Source organism: Rhodnius prolixus, unplaced genomic scaffold, assembly GCF_049639745.1.
Source record: "Rhodnius prolixus isolate KJV_2025 unplaced genomic scaffold, Rpr scaffold_14, whole genome shotgun sequence".
NCBI lineage: Eukaryota > Metazoa > Arthropoda > Insecta > Hemiptera > Reduviidae > Rhodnius > Rhodnius prolixus.
Window position 1 is genome coordinate 7,213,488 of NW_027411594.1, and position 24,299 is coordinate 7,237,786.

Here is a 24,299-nt window from a genome sequence, read left to right on the forward strand (position 1 = left end):
TGTAGTGCAGGATCTAATCTCCAGTAAAAACGGTTGCCAGATCTCTGCCAGATGTATACTGCTCTAAGAGTTACAACCATTCCAATGAATATTTCAGAAACTTTTTTTTACGACATATCCAGCCAAAGACTGGAATGTTCTAAAAAAAAACCTAACTGGGCGCATCTATCCTGTAATCATGGATAGGAACAAGAAGATTTTAACAGCATCTCCTTTAATTTGGTCCCTTGTTTTTTTTACAGGAGCCTTCAGTGGTGATGCTGGAAGTGGGGTGAAATAGGAGATCTCAGTTTCCAGTTTTGGATAAAGGTGTCCATCTTAGTAGACTCGATAAGGTGTATTTGTTCTGTACAGCACTAATGGATCTGTGGTTCATGTTTGGGTTTTGCTCTGTTACTCTAAATGGTATAGACTAAATCCACCTGTCTCCCCCAAATAACTATATGGGAGGCTTCGCCACTGATATCCGGTAAGAACTATGGAGAGATCTTGCAGTAGGTTTTTTTTTTTTTTTTTTTAATCTACGCCACCCGTAAGTCACGGCAGTTCTGCCATCCGACGTCGGGCTTCCCAGTACACTGTAGATATCGTCCGATAAGATAAGACTTCTTATGTCCTCGATAGAAGGACACACGTCAAGGTGTTCAGAGGATATGTCTTCTCTTCCACACAGAGTGCAGGTCGGATCCACCGCCAACCTAATGCGATATAAGTGGGCCTGCAAATAATCATGACCCGTGATCCGTCTGAAGCAGGCCACGCCGTCACTTCTTGTCAGATTAGGTGGAACTCGTCCACCTGGTTCAACCAATACTTGCCACCGTTTTCCATCCGCTTTTGCTTTTTGTCTGCACTTCACTTCTGATCGAAGACAGGCAGCAGTTATCCTTTTAAAAGCGTGCATTTGCGCACCTCTTTTTTTTGCCAATTCATCGGCTTTCTCGTTTCCAAGCTGGCCACAGTGTCCTGGGATCCATTGGAGCGCTATAGTCTTATTGCTTTTATTGGCAGCCTCAATCGCTGCTCAGCATTTCGCTATGACTGTTGACTCTGCATAGCTCGCTCCAGCTATAGCTAGAATCGCCGCACGCGAGTCAACAAAGACCACAATACGGCTCCAACGACCCCACTTCACTTTATCAAGTATTCCGGCAAGCTCGCCATCATAATTAGTGGATACTTTCCCCCACAGGTGCTGATATTTGAAAGAAGTGAAGCAGCCAGTCGACAAAAGCCAGGCTTTCTTGTGGGGGGTATCCAAGCCCAACAATACGTTTAACACTTATTAACCTAAATATTAACATCTGGCAACCTTTAGCCGAATTTGTTGTTCTGGAAGCCCCGGTATCTCTCCGGAGATGAGGGGTAGGCGGGGGAACAATGGGAACCATTTTGGATTCGCCTGCGTTCCTTCCCCTTTTTGGTGGAACCGCCCTTCTAATACAATCTAATCTAAATATCCCATACAAAAGGATTGAAGGCAAATTCTAGCCCATTGCAAAAGGGCTCATCCACAATATTTGTAAAAAGATGCAAGGGGATTCTTGTCGCATGTAGCATGTGGCCATTTATGGTCTAAGTGAAACGTCAAAGGGTCTAGAACAGAATGAGGCACCTTTAAAGACAGTTAGAGGCAACGGTTAAGCATCGTTACACAACAAACATTAGTAAAGTACAGAATTTAAGTAATAGCCCCTTTTTTCCCCCTCAGGCGGGGGGCTTAACCCCCCCAAAATACGATGAGAGCGGAAGCACTTAAGCTATTTACAGTACATATTGAGGACTACTTAATTTTGGAAAAAAATATTTTTTTAGATCTTTTAAACTGTACAAAATGAATCCTCCTTGAATTTAGAAACTAATTTCTCTAAAATAAAAATTCATTTTTTATTTTTTAGGAATTTTAAACCAAATATAATTAAATAATCAGTTTAGACAGAATTTTAAACATTTTATCATATTTTTAAATGTACATAAATAAAAAAATAATAAATCTAGTGCCAAGCTTTAGCGTGTTTAATTATAATAAATAATTACAAATAAAATAATGAATAAAGCCATTAAAATTATATATATATATATTTATATAAATTGTAATAATCTCTTTTAAAGGAAAATAAATTTAAAAATAAGAAAAATTTGATTCCTCACAAAACTTCAAGAACCAACTGACCTCGTCGGTGTCCAAGCCCAACTGAAAATATTTCAAAAACAGTTTTTTGACTAATAGGTGTCTTTTTTTGGGGGGGTCTTTTTATTGTGTGTGTGTGTGTGTTGGGGGGGGGAGAATTTTAGGGTTTATTTTTGGTTTTAGAATTTGTTTTATTTAATTTTTTGGGGTTTTCTTTTCTTTTTTTTAAATGAAGTTCTTTTTAATTATTATCAGTACTAGAGCTTGATAATTAGAATGAATGAAACCTTAAATTTTGTCTTTGAAATGATTAGTTTTGGATAAACTGTGTTTTTTTTTTTACTGAATATGGAGCTTATCAATCACTGATAAGCATTAACTGAAACTTTTAAGATTAGAGAGTGAATTTTTTTTATAAATCTTAATGGCGTAGAAAAAAGCATCGGAAATGATACGATAGATTTGGGCACCTTCAGAGGATGGAAAACGATTAGTATGTGAAAAAATGAGAATTTTAAAAGAGAACTAGACGAGGTGTGATCTCAACAGGAACTCCTAGATCAGATGCTAGAAGGACGGTAGGAAGGATGATTTATGATTGAGATAAAAAGATGTTGACTGCAGCCACCACAGATTTTAGGAAGACAAAAGGTTAGTTCCATCTGTTTGATTAAATTCAGTGAAGAAGAAGACTTGAAAGAGCTAGTTCTGAAGAAGACTTGAAAGATCAAGTTCTGAAGAAGAAGACTTGAAAGACCTAGTTTTGAAGAAGAAGACTTGAATGACCTAGTTTTGAAGAAGACTTGGAAAACCTAGTTCTGAAGGAGACTAGAAAGACCTAGTTCTGAAGAAGACTAGAAAGACCTAGTTCTGAAGAAGAAGACTTGAATGACCTAGTTCTGAAGAATACTTGGAAGACCTAGTTCTGAAGAAGACTAGAAAGACCTAGTTCTGAAGAAGACTATAAAGACCTAGTTCTGAAGAAAACTTGAGTGACCTAGTTCTGAAAAAGACTTGGAAGACCTAGTTCTGAAGAAGACTAGAAAGACCTAGTTCTGAAGAAAACTTGAGTGACCTAGTTCTGAAAAAGACTTGGAAGACCTAGTTCTGAAGAAGACTAGAAAGACCTAGTTCTGAAGAAGACTATAAAGACCTAGTTCTGAAGAAGACTTGAGTGACCTAGTTCTGGAAAAGGCTTGGAAGACCTAGTTCTGAAGAAGACTAGAAAGACCTAGTTCTGAAGAAGACTATAAAGACCTAGTTCTGAAGAAGACTTGAATGACCTAGTTCTGAAGAAGAAGACTTGAATGACCTAGTTCTGAAGAAGACTATAAAGACCTAGTTCTGAAGAAGAAGAATGACCTAGTTCTGAAGAAGACTTGGAAGACCTAGTTCTGAAGAAGACTAGAAAGACCTAGTTCTGAAGAAGACTAAAGACCTAGTTCTGAAGAAGACTTGAATGACCTAGTTCTGAAGAAGAAGACTTGAAAGACCTATTTCTGAAGAAGAAGACTTGAATGACCTAGATCTGAAGATAGTTCAGCGATTTTGGTGTCTCTGCTGGTTATTCCAGCCTAACCAACAAATATCACTCCAATACCTTTACAATATCTTTAGATCCTGTAGAGTTAGACTGACGTGTGGAATTATTTGGATTTAACAAACCCACAGGAACTCCTCTTATTATCATCATTACTCATTCACATACACAGGAGCACTTTCAGCAAGCCTTCACTGGATATTAACCATTCTATTTTTAACTTACAATCTTATCAGTTTTGCAGTTCATCCAGGAGACATACTTATTGTTTAAACACTTCCACAGCCTCTTCAAAGGATATTAACCATTCTCTTCTCGAACTACAATCTACCAGTTTTGGAGTTCACCCAAAACAGCTGAACAAGAGACAGACAACGAGACCCAAAAAAGTCTTCATACATTCAAACAATTCCAGAAGATGTGGGTGGCACTAGAGCTGGAGAAAAAATTTAGATGTAAATCTTTATATTAAAACAGTTTATCCAATCTAGATTTTTTAAGGTCATTTGAATCACCAAAATTTTTATTATATTTATAGCGTAATAAATTTAAAATTTATATTTAATTACTAAATTGAAATTAATATTGTTTCATTCAATTCCAATATCTGCAATGGTACTAACATTGATTCATTAATTCTTTGTTCATTTTCTACGAATTCAGAATCTTTATCTACATAAAATACATCTAATTTGCTGAAGTTTTAACTTCATCAGGAAATTAGAAACTTAAGATAAATATATATATTCAAAAATTTAAATATTCTTAAAAAAAAGAAAAAGAAAAAAAAAGATTCTTAAAAAATTAAAACAGGAAATAATATGTAGAAAACATCAACAATTAAAAAAAAGACAATCGAACAGACAAACAATCAGAGTACACTGAAGCATCAACCATCTTAAGTTCTTCATGATTATTTAGTTATTCATAAAATATGTAGTGGGTAAATTGTGATTATTAATCAAAGAAATAGTTTTACCTTAATTCACCTATTTACCTTTTTTTTGATGGTTCTCTCCAAAATTGTGTTTAAATTTTTGTTGGAAGAGGATTTTCAGCATAGATAGTACATATGCTGAGGTTGTTCCTAGAAATACGTGAACATGGGTTTGTAAGTAAATCTTGTCGATTGTTCGGAGGAGGCCAAGTCTGTGCTTTCGTAAGGCGTTGACTCACACGTAAAACCACTGTGGAATCTACGTCCAAATAAATAATATAATACTTCTTGTATGTTGGTTCCGTTTATATTATATAACCTTAAAGAGTAGTCGGGTCACCTTTTGTAATGGAGATTGGCTTGGAAAATGGAGAGTCGATTGAAGTCGAAAATCCAAAATGCATGCTGATTTTTGTTTTTTCAATATCCACGGAATCGTCCACAAAAAAAGTTTCTACCTCAAGGTCAAACGGTCAATCAAGGTCACACTTTTGAAAAGACTTCTAAAAAAGGAGGGTCATTCGTGTGTGTGTGTGAGACCAAACATCAAGAACAAGTGTGCAGTTGCATCACCGATAATGCTCCTTATCACACACATTCAATTTCAATAAACCAGAGTTTTTTGGCCAGTAAAAACATTCCTGTGGCTCCTCACCGCCTCCTTATTCGCCTGACTTGAGTCCTTGTGACACTTTTTTCTCTTCCCGAAGTTGAAAAATCACCTCAAAGGAACTCATTTTGGGACAGTCCCAAAAACATTCAATCGGCTGTAACCGAGACCAGCTGAAGGCTATTTCAGTATCGGAGTTCGAGCACTGCTATGAGGAGTGGAAGGAAACGTCTCCAGCGCTGTGTGGCTTCAGAAGGAAGTTATTTTGAAGGTGACAATATAGAATTGTAATTCTTTTTGAATAAAAAAAATTAAAAAAATGTCTCATTACTTAATTTACAGACCTCGTAACCTTGGGCGGTAAGTTCTTCCGCCCAAATAGGACAGTCTTTTCTCTTAGCTCGTGTAAGATAACCACTAATTGCCGTATTTTTCTCTCTGACTTCTCAGGCGATGATGTAAATCATCAGTGAATAATTTATATTGATGAAATGCATGGAATTATGCCAAAATGGTTAAATAATGTAATTTATTCTGAACTAAAGAAAATATTTAACTTACCCACTACATAATATAAAACAAAACGTACATATATATATTTTACAGATTACATTCTGTAATAAAACATATCTGTATTGTAATATATATGTATATATTTATTTATGTATTTATAGACAATATATATAAAGAATTATGTATAAATAGATTTTAATAAAATAAAAAAATACACTACAACAACAATGAGGAAGGAGAACATACTTTGAGGAACGCAATAATATATTGGGAAATTAATTTTTCTTCATGGCGGGAAAACTCCAATAAAATCAGGAAGTATGCATTTCTAGAACAATTAATAAATAATAATCAAAACGGAAATAAAAAATTAATGAAATTGAAAAAAAAAAATCAACATCAAAAAAAGGATCAATCATTTTTTGTTTCTCTTTTTTGCTTTAGTTTTGGTTTTTTGGAAAGTTGGGAGGAGACGGGGGTGGGGGTGGGGGAGGAACAGACTTGCTGGAACATGCAAGAGTGTGTTGAGAAAGTAGGTGTGCGCATGTGTTGAAAGGTGGTGGGGAGTTAGCTCGTGAAATGGTTATTAAAGTCTTTGGAAAACATGTAAGTATGGAGCTTATTTCAGCATTATTGACGGCCGTAGTAAGCATTCTATTAGCGAAGGCCCAAGAGCTGTGGGGGGGGGGTTACGGTAGATCCAAGGACGTGCCGCCTGCTGGCCTACTATCTTACTTTTCGGCAAAAGATCAAACAGTTTCCTGAAGAACAAATCTTCCTTAAGAATTGGAAGCATTATCCTCAGGGTAGGGGGAGCCGGTTGGTCTAGTGGTCAAGAGTGTGGCTTTATAAGTGGGAGGTCCCCTTAACCCAGGGTAAGGGAAGGATAGATCTATCTTAATACTCCGTTTTAGATCATCATCAAAAAAAAAAAACCTGCTTCTATAAGCATGACAATATCCTGGTAGGCAACACGAAACTTTTGTCGTGCGTTGCCATGACGTTAAAAAAAAAAAAAATTCCAGGTGATGGTGAATATTCGGGATCTTCACCGCTAGAGTTAATTAGTGGCTGTTTCCAGCTTCAGCTGAGATTCACCCAAAAAATCACCAAAATAAGCTATCACCTGAACAATCATTCAGTTCTACCTCCTCCAAATGGAGTTTCCGTGTGGTGTCCGGATTAGAACAGCACCACGGTATCCCCCTCCCAGCGACAGAAAAGAATACCTACTGCATCTAGAATGGCATAGTAAGTACCAGCTGGTGCCAGGAGGATGTGGTAAAGCACCACCACAGTTCGTGTAAACATATTGACATAGGGTAACACTGTACCAATTCTTCTTCTTCCAAACTAATCCTCCCTACAAGCTGGTCGATATCATGTTCATAAACAATGTCGAACAGATTCGCCTGATACACCTATAAAGCTTTAAACCCATAATTGATCTTGAACTATCTTGAGATCATCTCTTAAATGGAGCAGTACCATTCCTTATACTTTCAGCCCAGGAAAAATTATCAGTGACACCCTTGAATAGTCTTGAACAAAGAGGCCATCTTTATTTCTAGTTCCTTCCAAGTGCCCATTATTAGTTAGGATTAGCCATGGCTTGCCGCTTTCCAATCCGACAATACGTGGTAATGCTGAATATACTTATGGCCCAGTCAAATTAGGATTTAAGCACTGAATGGAAGATGATAAGCTACAAAACTTTGTACAAATCTTTGTCTTGGCATTTTTATAGGTTGGCACAAAAGTGTCCTAGAATCTCGCGACACCGGAAATCAATGATCAATAGTCAAGAAAATCTTTTTCTTTTTTGTAAATATCTTGTTGCTGATCTTAGTTTTACTGGAATTTCCTCAATTTCTGTTTTGAACTTTGTACTTTAATGCTACTCTTTGCGCTCTATCTTAAGATCGGTTGATTTTATGCAAAAATTGCATAGAACCAAATTTGTAGAGAATTTTATGCTCTACATCTTTTAAGATAACTTTAAATATCATTTAGAGCACAGGAAACAAGATATTTTTTTTAAAAAAAAAAATTAGTGACCTTTGACCCACTAATTCACGTACACGAGTTTGTATGAGACTTTTGATCGAACTTATAAAATGCCAAAACCAAGATTTATACAAAGTTTTTAGCTTATAATCTTCCATTCCGAGCTTAAATCCTAATTCGACTGGGTTATTTCGACTTTCTTATTAAAACCATTTCAATTAGCCTTGTGTAAAGCAATTTTAATTTGTGTTTTTACATCATAAATACGAGTAATTTAAAATTCTGCAATCATATTTATAATGGATATATTATACATTTTTTTATTCACCACAACTAATAAATTTAATTGTATTATAACAATTATTTATTCAATCATGCGTGCAAAGTGTGAGAGTAGAAAGCGAACAAAGAAAAAAGTTGAACAAAAACAAAATAAAATTGAACAATATTAATAATTTAAACCACAATTGCTTCCTCTGTCTACGACATCATTCATATGAATAAAGATAATATTTAAAAAAGAAAAAAATATTAAGAACATAAATTGAAACATTGAATGAGTCAAACAATTAATAAAATTATGATCAATTTTGTCCCAGACGAAAAAAAATTAATTTAAAAAAATTAATCAAAAATTAACAAAATGAAAATTAAACAATAAATAAATAAAAACATTCATAATGACCAGCAATGAAATAAAAATTTTAACATGAAAACGGAAAAATAAATTATAACAAAAGGAAAAGAAAAAAAAACACAGGACAAGGACTTATCCTCTTTTTAAAATCAATTTTAAGGATTTAAAGCTATATTTTGACTAATCCATTTTTGGGATTTAAAGCTATATTTTGTCAAATCCATTTTTAGGATTTAAAGCTATATTTTGTCTAATCCATTTTTAGGATTTAAAGGTATATTTTGTCTAATCTATTTTCAGGATTTAAAGCTATATTTTGTCAAATCCATTTTAAGAATTTAAAGCTATATTTTGACTAATCCATTTTAAGAATTTAAAGCTATATTTTGACTAATCCATTTTTAGGATTTAAAGCTATATTTTGACTAATCCATTTTTAGGATTTAAAGATATATTTTGTTTAATCCATTTTAAGGATTTAAAGCTATATTTTGACTAATTCATTTTTAGGATTTAAAGCTATATTTTGACTCATCCATTTTAAGGATTTAAAGCTATATTTTGACTCATCCATTTTTAGGATTTAAAGCAATATTTTGACTAACACATTTTTAGGATTTTAAGCTATATTTTGTCTAATCCATTTTAAGAATTTAAAGCTATATTTTGACTAATCCATTTTTGGGATTTAAAGCTATATTTTGTCAAATCCATTTTTAGGATTTAAAGCTATTTTTTGTCTAATTCATTTTAAGGATTTAAAGCAATATTTTGTTTAATCCATTTTTAGGATTTAAAGCTATATTTTTGTCTAATGTTCCCCCCCCCTTTATTAAAGGATAATACATTTTAAAACTAGATTATGAATGTAAACTTTCCTCTGTTTTCAACAATTTTAGGGAGGGGCTACAGAATATTTTATGATTTAGTAAATGCTAGTTCGATTCTTCACTGTCCGTCCGTCTAAAAAATACGATTCTCTAGAGAGACGTCAAAAAAAAAAAAAGGAAGAAGTCTTAAAATAGTGATGAAGAGAGAAAAGAATTAAAAAAAATAAAAAAAAATGTCAATTTCAATTTCTGAATGGAGAAGATCCGATATGAATAATGCAAAATATTAAGCAAAATAGAAATGAATGCAAATAAAAAGAATAGGTGTAAAAGAGAGAATGATTTGTGAGTGGTTGGAGGGGGTAAATGTGGCCTAAATGGTGCCCCTCTTAAAGGTCATGCCCCTCACCAAAGAATGGAAGAAGATCAACTTTAGTAAAGATGCTTATTTGGAATGGGCAGCATCAATAATACATCATCTATTATTATTTTTACCCAAAGGATTCTAGATTGGCGAGGAATCGGTCCAAATAAAAAACTCGTCTTTTTGCCACCGTTTCGACAAATATACTTGGTCTTCTTCAGGGCGTGGACTATGCGGGTTGGATGAGTTACAGATTACAGGGTTTTGAAACGTTGGCAAAACGACGAGTTGTTTTTTATTTGACCGATTCCTCACCAATTTTTGAATCCTTAATTGAATAATTTACGGCCACGAAACCTATACAGGGTGAACCAGTAAGTATTGTCCATAGGCCTACTGAGTGTAGTACATCTAAAGTGGAGTTCAATGACGTATTTGGCCAACTTCATATTTTCAACTGTTCTTGAGTGACGTCACTTTAATTTTTTCCCCCTAAAATCATTACTTTTTTTTCCAATAAAAAATGTTTATTACTCAGAAAGTTTTGGTCCAAATTCGATTCTGATAACACGGTTACAGAAAGACAGATAAATTTTCTAAAAATTGACACCATTTCGAAGTTATAAGTTATTCTCCCAAACAGCCTCAATCTTTCTCCTGGATACTGGAAAAATAAAAGTAATCGAAATTTTTAAGAAAACTCATTTGGCTCTTACGTGATCATTATTAGACCTAGGTGCCAGGCACTTTTTAGTAAAAGTTTCCTCGCTTTCAAATATTGAACTCCACTTCAAAGTAACATACTTACACACAGTAGGCGTATGGACATTACTTACTGGTTCATCCTGTATATTAATATTATTTTTACCTTCCTCCAAATGATTCCTCAAAACATATTAAGAGAGAGAGAGATTCTCAGCAGTTCAGCATCCCTTTTAGTTCTGTTTTAGCCCCTGGACCCCCACCCCAAACAAATGTTCGGACTATCTTTGACCCTGATGATCTAAATGGCTGCTGGTTGTTGGTGGATTTTGAATTCCCCCTCTAAATGAGGGAGGGGGTCTCCAAAGTAGATTTGATGTTGAATCTTTATGCAAAGGAAATTCAAGAAAAAGAGTGGAAAGGGAAAGAAGAAAAGGAAAAGCTATGAGGGTACATAAATGACGCTTAAATAGCCGGAAAACTTGGGAGTTTTGATTACGTTGATGGAAAGACGATTATCTCCTTTTTGTTCTTACCTTCAAATGATTCGCCTAAAACTGTTTTAATGGAGTTGGCAACAAGGGAATAGATGCTTGCTACAATTTTTATTTGGATCCATTTAAAGACATGTAAATATATTTTTAAAAAAACAATCCATACAATAATTATACAACAAATAATAAAATCCATACCTCATCTGTATCAGAGCCAAAGAGTAGTAGATCGAATGGAATGGCCGCAACTAAATCTATGAGGAACCAGCCTCGAAGATAATGGACAGCAATTTTGCCCGGATGTGAGACGACTTCATCATTTTGATTGACGTAAGTTGTACGGAAGTTTATCAGGATGTCAACGATGAAGGTAACATCAACTGTGTGGAGGTGTTTTTTTATTATTTTCATTAACATAGAACAGAACAGACAAGAGTTCATTATTAAAAGTGGGCGTTCCCACAAAGAAAGAGACAGAAAATAAAATCTTGTAAACTAACCAATAAGATCGACAATAACCAGCGGATCGTCGCCATATTTCTTAGTTTTTCGATTAGTATAATCAGGTTCATTGAGTAAAAATGCGGCCACGTAAGGTGTAAATATGGCCGTGTACATGACCAACAACAGTATGATCCAATCCCAGACGGCTTTGAACGGGCTATAATGTAATACCGTCCATTTGTGTATCCTAGGTGATTGTAATTTATATTCTGGTAATACATCCGCTCCCAAGGAGAGAACCTGTAACAAAATTAAAGAAAATAATTAAAATGAATTTTTTTGGAAATGATGTTTAGGATAAAATCAATGATATTAGTTGATTTGAGAGGGACATGGTCCATGGAAACGATATTACTCGGGTTTTGTCTTAGAAGCAGCAACTACTGCATGGGATTTTCATTTAGGAATGCCACCCAACATGATTACCGCAGGGAACGCATTACCGTATACTGGATTCCAATGCTTAGATCCTGGGTTCGATACCAGCTGCTAGCCCATAGATTTTTTTTTTCCTCTTTCCAGCAGCAGCTTCTTATAGCTCTCTGTCCGGTAATGGACAGTGTTCTATCGTTAAAGATATCACAGTCAATAGATCCATAAATGCAAATTTATATTTGCTTCGTTCAGCAAAACGTTTAAAGGGCTGGGGCCCTCTGTAGAGTGAGGGGTTTACAAAATTTTTTCTCATGGTCTCCATTTTATAATCAAGGTTCAGGTAAATCCCATATAAGCGGGAGATTTTTGTTTAAAATCACTCTACTCAGGTAAAATAACCACGCTATGGTTGCTGGGTATAACTGTCTAACTTATGCTGCAGTTTATGGTTTTTGTCATGTATATTCGTTGGACGCCAAGGCTGACTGCAGAATTAATCCGTCATGGCCCACGTGGGGCTATAAGGATAATTGTAGGCCTATTAACTGGGCCACTGCAGGCTTAGAAAACACATGCATCGCTTGGGCACCTGGCAGATGACACAGCCTCTGTAGGTTCTGTCAGGAAGAGGAGGAGGAAACGGCACTGCACGTGTTGTGTCAGTGTGAGGGGCTTGTCTGGCTAAGGATGTTACTTCTCGGGGAAGAAAAACCAAGGCCTGTGAGCTTTACCCAAGAGTCGCGCTCTCCAGAATTAAGAGTCTGATTAAACGGACGGGTCTGGAGGGCGAGCTCTAGAGAAGGGAAGCCACAATAGATCCAAAGGGGTCGCAGTGGCGTAGGCCTTGAGAACTGCCCTTAATTTAATCTATTCTATATTCGTTGGACTTTATATAGAGCAATGATAACATTAAATATTTTAATGAATTTGGAATTTATTTTAGAAAAACGGGTGGAATTCCTCCTGAAGGATAGAATGAATGGTATGGTTAGATGGTGGCCTCAAATTCCCTGGCTTCCTGTTCCTTAGGGTAGCTAAGAGCAAGGTTTTCCCAAGAAGAAGGAGATAAGAAAAGCTGCCCAAAGACAAAAGTTTAATTACTTCAGTGTGAGAGCTAATGGTGCCCGAATAAGGATCAAATTTGGAGTATCCTGGAATTGTTCCTGCTAGGGAGTTGCTGAGACTTAGGGATGAGAAATGAAATTCCCAACTTTCAGCTAGATAGATAGATAAATGTTCTGTATTTAGTGTTTAAATATACACATTTCAGGGGTTCTATGCTATAATTTTCCAATACAATGAAATAAAAATCAATATAAACTGCGTGCAATACGTAAACTTAATTAAACTAATTTATATATATGTACAAGTATATTAAACTGAAATATTAACTAAAATTTAATAACAGAAAATAATACCTATTCGTTAAGGCAAAATGATCTTATCTTTAATGCTTCTATTGTAAACAAATATATTCTATTTAGATGGTCCTTATTTTCAATACATAGAAATTTATTAAGAGCATTTCCGTTGACAAACTCTGATAGATGGTGGCGCCTAATTGGTTGATAAATGGGGCATTCTATTAGAAGGTGTTCTAGAGTTTCGTACTTATTCAAATTGCATATTGTGCAGACCGATTGGGTATCTATAGAGTGGTAGCCTCCACTTTTAAACCAGACTTTTATACTTTTATCGCTTGCTACTCGTAGCTGGCTCACAACCCTAATTTTATCGATCGTACAATTGAATTTAACGTACTCCTCTATCATACCTAGCCCACTAATATGCCTGTAAACCGAACTATAGCTTGAGTTAATCGCTCTTTGAATATCCATAGACCTCACATGATTTGTCCACTTCTCTATAAGATCCGGAATATTTTTCTTAATTATGTCGACTTCTGTTTCAAAAATAACATTTGGCTCTCCGATAACAGTTAGCCATCGCCGCAACTGACTGAACCAATTCCTGTCTGCTCCTCCTGTACCTACTGTTTCTAACTGTTTGAGTTTGTTAAAACACAATTTTGGCAACCTACTCTCTTCCATTGCCAGAACCCTAGTCCAATAGGACAACATTTTCTTAAAAACGGTGACGCTTAACGGTACCCTTCCAGTTTCTAACCGAACTATATAATCGGGGGTACATTTGGGCCAACAAAGGAGCTGTTTGAAAAACCTCACTTGCCCTCTTTCTACCGTGTGTAAATTCTGTGAAGCCCAAAATTCGGAACTGTATAGCAATGTGGAGGAGACAATCGCGTCAAATAATTTCAGCCTGGCTTCCCAACTATTACACTTGGATTTGCATAATATACTTATAACTTTGCCTATTTGAGGAACGGATTTGTCTAAGAAGTACTGGGCTGCTGTTTTGAATTTTGAGTTTGAAGAGAATGGTACTCCGAGGTATACATATTGCTTATCAATTTTTAGTGCCTCACCTTGCCAAAAAACGGTTTTTTATATTTCTTAAACGGTTCCCAACTTTCAGCTACAAAAGAATATGGTTAGGAAAAACTAAACGCATATTTGATCCGGCAATTCATCTCTCTGTCTCTCCAACGGAAGACAGCGCAACACAAACCCCACGGGACCCATTTAGAGAAGGGTCTCCTGTAATGTGAATGGTAAAAAAAAAAAAATTAAAAATTAATCATTCTAATATCGCCGATTCCAGGGGAATCCTAGATCGTTCTAATTCTAAGGAAGTTCTCTTAACGCAGATCATCATTCCGGAACATTCTTGAAGCGTTTCTTTATTTCCGGTTTTTTTTTTTTCAGAATAAATTTGTTATAAGAAAATCCAAGAATTTCGTTCTCACTTGGTACTCATTTCCTGTTTAAATTCAATTAAACAAGATCGCTACAATTCTTGATGAATTACCAGAAAATAGGAAGGAAATGGGATCGACCTATTATAACATAAATACGAGGTGTGTTCAAAAAGTAACGGGAATTTTCGTTTTTTGAAAAAAAAATATTTATTCATCTACATTAATATTGTCGCCTTCAAAGTAGTCCCCTTCGCATACAATACACTTGTGCCAGCGCTTTTTCCAATCCTCGAAATACTTCTGAAACTCGATCTTTGTGATAGCTTTCAGCTCTTTCAGCGATTCGCTTTTAATGTCATCTATGCTTGTAAAACGACGGCCTTTTAATGTTCTCTTTATGTTTGGAAATAGAAAAAAGTCACATGGAGCCATGTCTGGCGAATATGGAGGCTGGGGCATCGTTAAAGTTTTGTTTTTGGCCAAAAATTCACGAACAAGCAATGAAGTGTGAGCAGGTGCATTATCGTGGTGCAAAATCCATGAATTGTTTTGCCACAAATCCGGGCGTTTTTTTTCGGATTGCTTCACGCAAACGGCGTTGAACTTGTAGGTAGTACTCCTTATTGATTGTTTGACCTTGTGGCAAGAATTCATGATGCACTATGCCATTAAAATCGAAGAACACAGTGAGCATAACCTTCACATTCGACCGCACTTGTCGAGCCTTTTTCGGTCTTGGCGATCCAGAATGCCTCCACTGGGAGGATTGAGCCTTAGTTTCGACATCATATACGTTAACCCATGTTTCGTCACCTGTTATAACACGTTTCAGTAGATCCGCATCGTTGTCGACTTCATTGAGTGACTCTTGAGCAACTTCCATTCTCCGCTGTTTTTGTTCGAAATTCAACAATTTTGGAACAAATTTTGCTGCCACACGTTTCATACCCAAAACATCCGAAAAAATTTCATGGCATGAGCCAATTGATATGGCAACATCATCAGCGACTTCTCTGATTGTGATTCGGCGATCGTTCATAATCATTTCTTTCACTTTTTTCACGTTTTCATCGGTTGTTGATGTGCTTGGACGTCCAGGTCGTTCGTCATCTTCAACGTTTTCGCGGCCATCTTGGAAACGCTTATACCACTCGTAAATCCTTGTTTTACTCATAGCAGACTCACCCCATATGCCTTTATTAACATTTCACACAAAATTTAATACAAATTCTTTGATTCATTTTTTTTAACAAACAAAAATCGCCAAGCTCGAAAAACACGTCTAACCTTAACGGCTGCCACTTAAGAAGTAAACAATGAATATTACTGAAAATTTTATCGTACTTCAGGGGCATGTGTACCAACATAATAAAAAAAAAAATTTTACAATCAGACTCTCCAAACCCGCGAAATTTAAAAATTCCCGTTACTTTTTGAACACACCTCGTATACTTGTTTTCTAGTTGACTTATCTAACACATATGCTAATGAAATGTTATTTACTAAAAGCCTGAATTGTGATTGACAGCATTTTCTCTACGTTAATCAAAAATAAACAAAATCTTAAGGTTTTCTGAGCGTACAGCTGTGTGTTCTTTACGCAAATATAGAATCTATCAAATAAGTTAAGTTGCTTAGTTATTTATGTCTGTCTATACGTCAAGGAAGGAGGTTTTTTTGGATAAACATTCAGACATTAAAGTGGGAGATTTAAGAAAAAAAATGATACGCTGGAAGTGTTCACTTATCTAGAAAGGTTTTTAAAGATTCAGGAAGATTCTAAAGCTGTTTATTTTCAATGTGATGGGCATTAATCAAGTTAGAGAAGCTAAAAACAAACTTTCCCATTGAACTTCCGCTTTTCATGCCCAACTCTTCTGAGATCGTGTTAGTAAATCAACTCTTTGAATATCAGACACTCGAAACCCGATTTCCGGTTATAATTTTGCAGCATCTCTTCATTAAAAAAAAAAAAATTAAGACGATAAGAGAGCTTTGAAGAAAAGCGATTGGCTGTCTTTTTTTGGAGGACCTTTTAAAAAGAGCGAGCACAAAAAGAGGAAGTCATTAAGAGATTATTTTTTTTTTACTTCCGATAAGACAAGTTTTTCAAAATTAGAATTACAAGAAACTTATCTCATTTTTACCAAGACCACGTAGTTGGTAATATAACACACGGAATCTTAAGAAGGAAATCTACATTATCCATTTCCTCCAATTGAACTTTCCTGGACTAAGTTTAAAGGAAATCCTTTGCAGTCATTGCTGAGAAAAAGGAAATACCAATCAATAGACTGGTACTTCCGTTTTAAAGATTTTATCCTTTACTTCCTGTCGTATACTGCAATTTCCTGCGATTATTTTTTTTAAAGCAAGAGTGTTTATTCACTGCACACATAATTGGGTTCAGGTAACCTAAAACTTAAACTTCCTTCCGGTGAAGGAAAGTAAAAAAATCAGTTCGAGTCATTCTAAGTAAATTTTGTATTTACTCTGCGAGATTCAGATTACTCAGTAAATGCTACAGCCTCTTCAATATGGAAGACCAATTTTTTGGTTCGATGAATAAAAATATGGCATCCCTTCCACGTCAAAAATACATCTGACGATGTCCTACGATATCCAATAGAAACTTTCTCGGCTTGATAGCAAGTGAGAGCTTTATATCTCGATCTTATAACCCAACTCCCTTGAAACCTCCCTTTCTTAATAGCGAATCAATTTGGTCTCCTGTGCTTGGCTTCAAAATTTCTTCAATGGCAACTTCCGGTAGACAAGTGATTTTATTTTTTAAATCGTTGAATTCTATCCCCAATGCAAAGAGACACCAACTTCCCCAGTCCCGCGTAATCCGCATTATCCTCAAATTTGCGGATTTTTTGAACTATCTGGAAGCAAATGAATGTCCATACTTTTGAAGGATTGTTTTTAGTTGAATATTAATGGTATTACGGAGGGGGAGATTAGATCAGTGGTTAGGCAATGGACTTCTAAAGGAGAGATCTCAGCAGATTGAATTCAACTGCTTCCCCCTTAGAAAAGTTCTCTTTCTAGGGAGCTTCTTAAAAGCACCATTACCCAGTGATTCGGAGTCTGGTAACGAGAGAACACTTCCCAGTGGCTGGCAGTTGATGACGAGTCTTAATTAATAATAATAAAGTGACTTCTTATTCTCTCTGCGATATATTTGAATGTTTAATAGAATAGATTAAATTAGGGCGGCCTCAAGGCCTACGCCACCGCGACTCCTTTGGATCTATTGTGGCTCCCCTCACTTTAGAGCTCACTCTCCAGACCTGTCCTTTTGAGACAGACTCTTGATGCTGGAGAGCGACTCTTGGGTAAAGCTCCTCAGGCCTTGATTTTTCACTCCCCGAGAAGTAATATCCTTAGCCCATACAAGCCCCTCACACTAACACAACACGTGCAGTGCCGTAATTGAATGTTTAATCTCTTTTGATTTTATCCGTCTTAGCACGCAATTTAATTGTATCTTTGTCTGATTTTGGGCTTCCATTCATCATCAGGGGGTTTAGAGACTTTGACTTCAGTTGTTTCTATATTAGTTTTAGCAACCACCATGAGACTTTGCAGGTAAACTTTTGAACCAAATCAATGAAGTCAAATTCTTCACCACCAAACTGATGAATGAATTCACCCACTCATGATGGATGAAAGTCCAAAAAAACCGGACAGGTATAAACATGCATAATATTGCGAATAAAATCAAAATTATCCAGCACAATGTGGGTGGATCTTCTAGCCAAATTTTCAGTGTTTATTCCTTGTTTAGAATAGTTGCACAACACAGTTCCCTTAAGAGATAGAACCATGTGGTCAAGGTGTGCCAACTTTAGAATAAATATAAAAGGTTCCTACTATCTATAGAAATAGGTTGGCTGCACTTACAATTCCAGTTTTTATTTTAGATCAATTCGCACACTGATCCATATATACAAACCAATCTCTATAGTTTAAACTCTGCTACTGAGATAAAGTTTTGCGATTCAGTCACGTTTCTGAAACTTAAGTTTTTTATTTTTATCTCATTTAAGTACATTTTGAGGCTTCCATAATTTCACCAAAAAAATGATTTATGGAATTGAACTGAAAACAAAAATATCATAGAAATCATTAAATTTGTTAGCGACAGAGAACTTGAGGAGATTTCCTTTTTAATTAAGTCCTTCGTATTCCCTAATTTTGTTTTCCTCAGAGACAAAGTAGGTTTTAAAGGGGAAGAGTTGTTAATCAGAGAGTAAGCTGCGATGATCTGGCACAGTAGGCTGGCTGAGGAGGAGGAGGAGAAGGAGAAGGAGGGTTGCAAAGCAAATCTTTCCTTACAGAGATAGTCCTTATTGAAATGTAGGTGGCCATAATCCTGTTGGAGAGTATTCCTTTTTTGAATCCAGGACAAAAAGAAAAAAAGGTCCAAGAAAAGATGAAACAGGATAAAAAGACAGAATGAAAGAACATGATAACGTCTGCGTCTTTCTTAAAGTCTTCCTTAATATATATTATTTATATTTTTTTGAAATTAATTTATTTATTATATTTTAAGCTTCTCTCTGACAGTGCTCTCTCGTTACTCTTCCCGTGAATTCTAAGGAGGATGCCCAAAGAAAAATTTAAGCTAGTTTCAAATCCGGCTAGTCTACGGTGGAAATCCCAGTGCGCTAATCACTGGACCTAATACCTTCCTTAAAACGTGGTAATTCAATTCTTCATTGAACATTTATTCGCTACAAATTAGTTAAACTGTACATCTTACTGAAACAACACATTAGAGCAGGGGTCCCCAGACTACGGCCACCTGAGGACATTTATCCGGGCCCCCCTGCTGCACTTCTGGAAGGGGCATCTCTTTCATTGGTGGGTCAGTGAGAGGAGCACTATATGTGCGGCGGTCGCTCCATGTATAGTACAACTTCCGATGACGCGCGGGATGCACGCGTCACGGCTCCGTAAACAGTGTAAAATAACAGCGAGAAGTAGGAAGAAAGACACTACTATAACTAAACCGGACATTGGACCATCTCATTAGCCAAAAGCAGGCCCATAATTCCCACAGAAGTACTGGGCAGTTTGTTGATTTAAATTTACTTGTTCTTTATTTGAAATATTCTATTTGTTCCCGTTTTTTACTTTAAAATAGTTTGTTTTATAGTCCGGCCCTCCAACGGTCTGAGGGACAGTGAACTCTGGCCCCCTGTGTAAAAAGTTTGGGGACCCCTGTATTAGAGTTGTGAGTTCTGGACTGCCCTAATGCTGCTTTCTCTGGTCCTGTAGGACCAGGGCTGGATTTAGATGAAAAGAGGCCCTAGGCCATTCCACTTATGAGGCCCTTTCACCTCCAATTTTTAAGTTTGTAAATTACCTGAGAGATAATAAAATACATCACTACTGTTATATATATCAATATGTTAAATGTTAATATATAATACGTTATGTTTTTAGAATAGTGTAATTTTAAATTTGCTAACAATTTGAATGTAGGCCCCCCTCTTGATCTTGAGGCCCTAGGCTGAAGCCTAGTTAGCCCATAGGAAAATCCGGCCCTGGGTAGGGCAGTTGTAAAAAAAGGGCTGATCGTCAAAAAAAGTGCTGGAAAAAGTGTAACTGACGATTTTTTTTTGTCTCTTTTTTCTATAAAAGATAAAAATTCCCAAATTTCCTTTAAAATACAGTGGTACCTCGGTTCTCGACCACAATTCATTCCGGAAGTACAGTCGAGAACCAATTTGGCCGAGAACCGAAACAATTTATCCCATAAGAAATAAAGTTAAACTATTATTTCGTTTCTAAGCCCCAGAAATATGCCGTTTTACTGGCCTAATTTTTATGTTTTATGTAAAAGAAGGTATCTAAACAAGAAATAAGATCTAAAAGTGTTAATATAAAACACAACTCGGCTAATCTCGGATGTTAGAGTTCCTCCAAATGTTTGTTCGGATTTCAGGACAATACTTTCTCGAATTTCTTGGTCGAATATCGATTTGTTCAAAAGTCAAGTGGTTCGAAAACCGAGGTACCACTGTATAGGGTAAATCCCCCTTTATAACTGTATTTTTTTAGCAACAACCCAGATCCAATAGGTTATAAAGTTGGTAGCTATGGTAATATCGTACATCCATCCCATTCCAGTATCTTTAGACCATTTCTTGGGACCATTGTAGTATCTTACTAAATGTAAAATGCTGAACAATACGTAATACATACAAACCCACCTGCTCACGCACTGAAAGCAACTTATTTTGGAACAGGAAACTCCTAAAACGGATGTACGAATGAATAGTTGAGAGTACGTGAAAACACAAAAAAGAAAACAAGTCACTTACCATAACCACATTTGTCACCCATACTGATTTCTCATTTAATCCTTTCTTAATAACAGCAGGCATTTCCGGCTTCCTTAACGCGTAATATTTATTTCCGTATAATTTTAATTAATTGGAACTCTTGAATTTTCTTGATTTACCTTGTCTGTTCCGGTCTTACATGTGTAATTTAAAACATTTTCTTTGTATTTGTATTTATCTTTAAAGCGAAAGCTTCTCTAAGTGAAATCGGAGTCGTTTCGTCATTAAACAAATCTAATTAAAAAGACATTTGAATAGCTTTTTATAAACACGTGTTTTACTCGGGAATATTATCTCTGTTTCCTCTCATCAAAAAGAGGGAAGCTATTTCCTTTTATTAGTTTAAAATTGATCCTATTATTTTAGATTTTCTTCCAGTTTAAGGAAAAAAAATTATCCAGCATTATTAATTACGTCAAATATTAAGAAAAATGATCACGTGATATTTTCTTTGATTTAAAAATCCATTTCCGGTTTAATGAACGTCAAATAAAATATGATTATAAAGTCCATTTTTTTAACCCTAATAATACAACACAACTAATACACTGAAAATTAGTTTCAAGACAAGCTTCTTAAAAACAACCGAAGTCCATACGTTTAAGCATCGCGCGCGTCTCAACTACTAACGGCCACTTCACTTCCTCCGATGTGTTTGGGGGATTTTAGATTAGAGTGGGGGGAGCAAACTTTTATGCATTTATTTACAATTATCTTTAACTCTGATTGGCTGTTTCACTTTCTATTAATTCGGCTTAGTATTGGGCTAAAGTATTTGTAAACAAGATTTACCATTTTTAAGTTTAACCAGAAGTATATAAATACAATATATATTTGGGTTCCCTGAATACGTGAAGGTGAATATTAAAAATTGGTCTGTGTTGATGTATGTGTAAAAAAAGCCATAAAAAAAATAATAAATCAAGAATTTTGGCCCATAAGGAATTGTCGGACAAACGAGGAATAATCGTCATAAATCACAAAAATTTTACGATAGCCGAGTCCCATAGATAGATAGATAGATTCTAATAGGGCGGCCTCAAGGGCTACGCCACTGCGACCCCTTTGGATCTATTGTGGCTCCCCTCACTCTAAAGCTCGCCCCCCTCCAGATCTGTACTTTTAAGACAGAATCTTGATGCTGGAGAGCGGCTCTTGGGTAAAGCTCACTGGACTTGGTTTTTCACTCCCCGAGAAGTAACATCCTCGCCGAGTCCTATAAGTCATCATATTTAAAAATTTTTTTTTTTTGAAAATTCTCAGGAAATTCAATGTCCAGAGGGTAGAAGGGTATTAAATACCCTTTATTTTGCTCCCAAGAACCTGTTCTTGGAAAATGTGTGTGTTACGCGAAAATGTGTGTAACTGCTTGCGTTTTTTTTTTTTGCGAACCGACAGACAAACTTGTTTTTTTCCCCCCCTCAATCTCTTTATAACAGTACTTACTTTACAAACTTAAATGTCCAAAAAAAAAGTTGGCCACTTTAGAAATTCACTCACTGAGTGTCCTGATTCAGTGAGTAAAAATCACGGAGGCCCTGAATTTTGTCCATACAAATCTTTCTCACTGTACATTTAAATAGCATGCTAGATATTGATAGCATATTGTACGGTTGGCTGGTAGGTCGGTCTGCCAGCGAGCTCTCAGTGGAATACCCCTACCCCTACTGCAGTATCACGAATATGCTATTTTTAGTGACACTAACTAGTTGGTATCCAGCCGGCTCTGGAATATTCCACAATCCAGCGCAATAGTTATTGTGCTGGAATAAGTTGCTCGTTACATTTCGTCCATATTTTTTTTTTTTGCCTAATTAGAAGAAACCACTTTTCTAGATTTCCGTTTGTGTATTTTCCAGGTTACATCCGGTCTGAGTATCGCTGAGCACGTAAAATAAGTTTTCTTTTTTTGAGCTAATTTTTCTCTGAGTGTCTGTGAGAAGCTAAAAAACGAAAACTAACAAGAAACTACAAATTTTGCAACAAAAAGATATTTAGGGTAGGGATTAGCTATGCGGTTAGCGTACTGGACTCCAACGCGGAGGTTCCTGGGTTCGAATCCAGCTGCTGACCCTTAGATTTTCTCTTCCTAGGAGCTTCTTACAGCACACTGTTACTGGTGATGTCACAGTGTTGTCTGTAACGAGAGAATACTGTCCGAAGGCAGGGCAGTGCACTGAAAAAAGCTCCGGGCGCCAATAACCTTAGGATGTTGACGCGTCTTAAATCATAAAAAAAAGAAAAATAAAAGATATTAATCAACGCAGACTAACAGGAAATAGAATGAATATGATTTTTCTTTAAATCCTGGTGCACCAGCTGCAAAAGTTTATTACTTTTATTAAAACACGTTTTCCTTTGGAAAATTCGTTGTAGGGCACTTCCGGGAGGACATGCTTCTAAGGTACTATTTTTGCGCAATGTACGGCAGTCCATTAAGATTTATAGTATTTGTTGCTAAAATATTTAGTTCTCTGAGGAGAAATCTCAGAAACGGAAATGCCATTAACCAGAATGTTTTTTTTCTCTCGTCAGTTTGAGGTTCTCTAGAAAATAACTCCTGTGACTTCCGCTAATCTTTTTGGTTATTAAGAGGCTCTACAGCTTTATCATAATTTTATCTAGAAAATTTAGCATTAGGATAGCCCTACTAGATTCATTTCTATAATGATGTATAAGGTTTTACCAAAAAACTGTACTGTGCGAATGTTGGGAAGAATTTAATTAAAATATATTTTTTTTAAGCAAGTGATTAGCGTACTGGGATTTCCGGGTTCAAAAATTCAGCTATCTGTTCTAAGATGTACTGTTTCTAGAAGCCCCTTTTTCAGCTAGCCTAGCACACTGTAGTCCAGAGGTCGCCAAAGTGGTCTATTCAGTTCATTACAGTTTAATTCAGTTCATTACAGTTTAATTCAGTTCATTGCAGTTTAATTCAGTTCATTGCATAAATTACTTTATTATTAATTATTGGCTATAAAAGGTTATATATTTTGCTAGCAAAGGAGTCGTCTTGAATAATACGATGTAAATAATCATAATAATATGAATTAAAAGAATAATACAAAACCATTATGAGCATCGTCAAGTATTCATCGTTTTTATTAACTGATTCCTTAATCCGGAAGGAAGAAAGAACATTTAGGATTGAAATAGCGACGAGGATTGGATCAAATCCTCTGTGGGTGAGATCTGCAGAAAGGATGCTTCAATGCTTACAAATTGTGGAAGCTTACTGCTCGCGAAGTAACTGAACTTAAAGCGGATGCTTCCGGTGCATTCCCCCCTCCACGTGGATTATGCTTCTATCATAACTAACCCATATGGCATGAAGAATGTCAGCTAATGTGAGGTAACTGCCAGTTATGGTCCTAGTGATTCCATTCAAAGACCCGCATATTTAATGGAATAAATTCCAGGTAATAGCTTTGTACCGCTTCTTATTTGTTACCTTTTTGAGGGGGATTTACATAAAATGGTGATAACTACTTTACTATAAGGCAGAGATCGCCAAAGT

General features: G+C 35.9%; 1 protein-coding gene and 1 long non-coding RNA gene across 21 annotated transcripts in view; one reads left to right on the plus strand and one right to left on the minus strand.

Moving 5' to 3' along the window:
• LOC141451921 (uncharacterized) overlaps positions 1-2,162 on the plus strand; it is a 75,256-nt gene extending 73,094 nt beyond the window's left edge. For all 15 annotated transcript variants that reach the window (XR_012457184.1, XR_012457183.1, XR_012457192.1 and 12 more), the window contains one exon: positions 243-2,162. This is a non-coding gene — a long non-coding RNA (uncharacterized lncRNA). The remainder of the gene's footprint in view (positions 1-242) is intronic.
• LOC141451914 (voltage-gated inwardly rectifying potassium channel KCNH6-like) overlaps positions 1-24,299 on the minus strand; it is a 522,696-nt gene that overhangs the window by 33,598 nt on the left and 464,799 nt on the right. For 5 of the 6 annotated variants that reach the window (XM_074123727.1, XM_074123721.1, XM_074123724.1 and 2 more), the window contains 3 exons: positions 11,266-11,509; positions 10,964-11,145; positions 2,174-2,194 (listed from right to left, as the gene is read on the minus strand). In XM_074123727.1, the coding sequence (XP_073979828.1) occupies positions 2,174-2,194; positions 10,964-11,145; positions 11,266-11,509 (447 nt within the window). The remainder of the gene's footprint in view (positions 1-2,173; positions 2,195-10,963; positions 11,146-11,265; positions 11,510-24,299) is intronic. The other variant, XM_074123722.1, reaches the window with a different exon arrangement.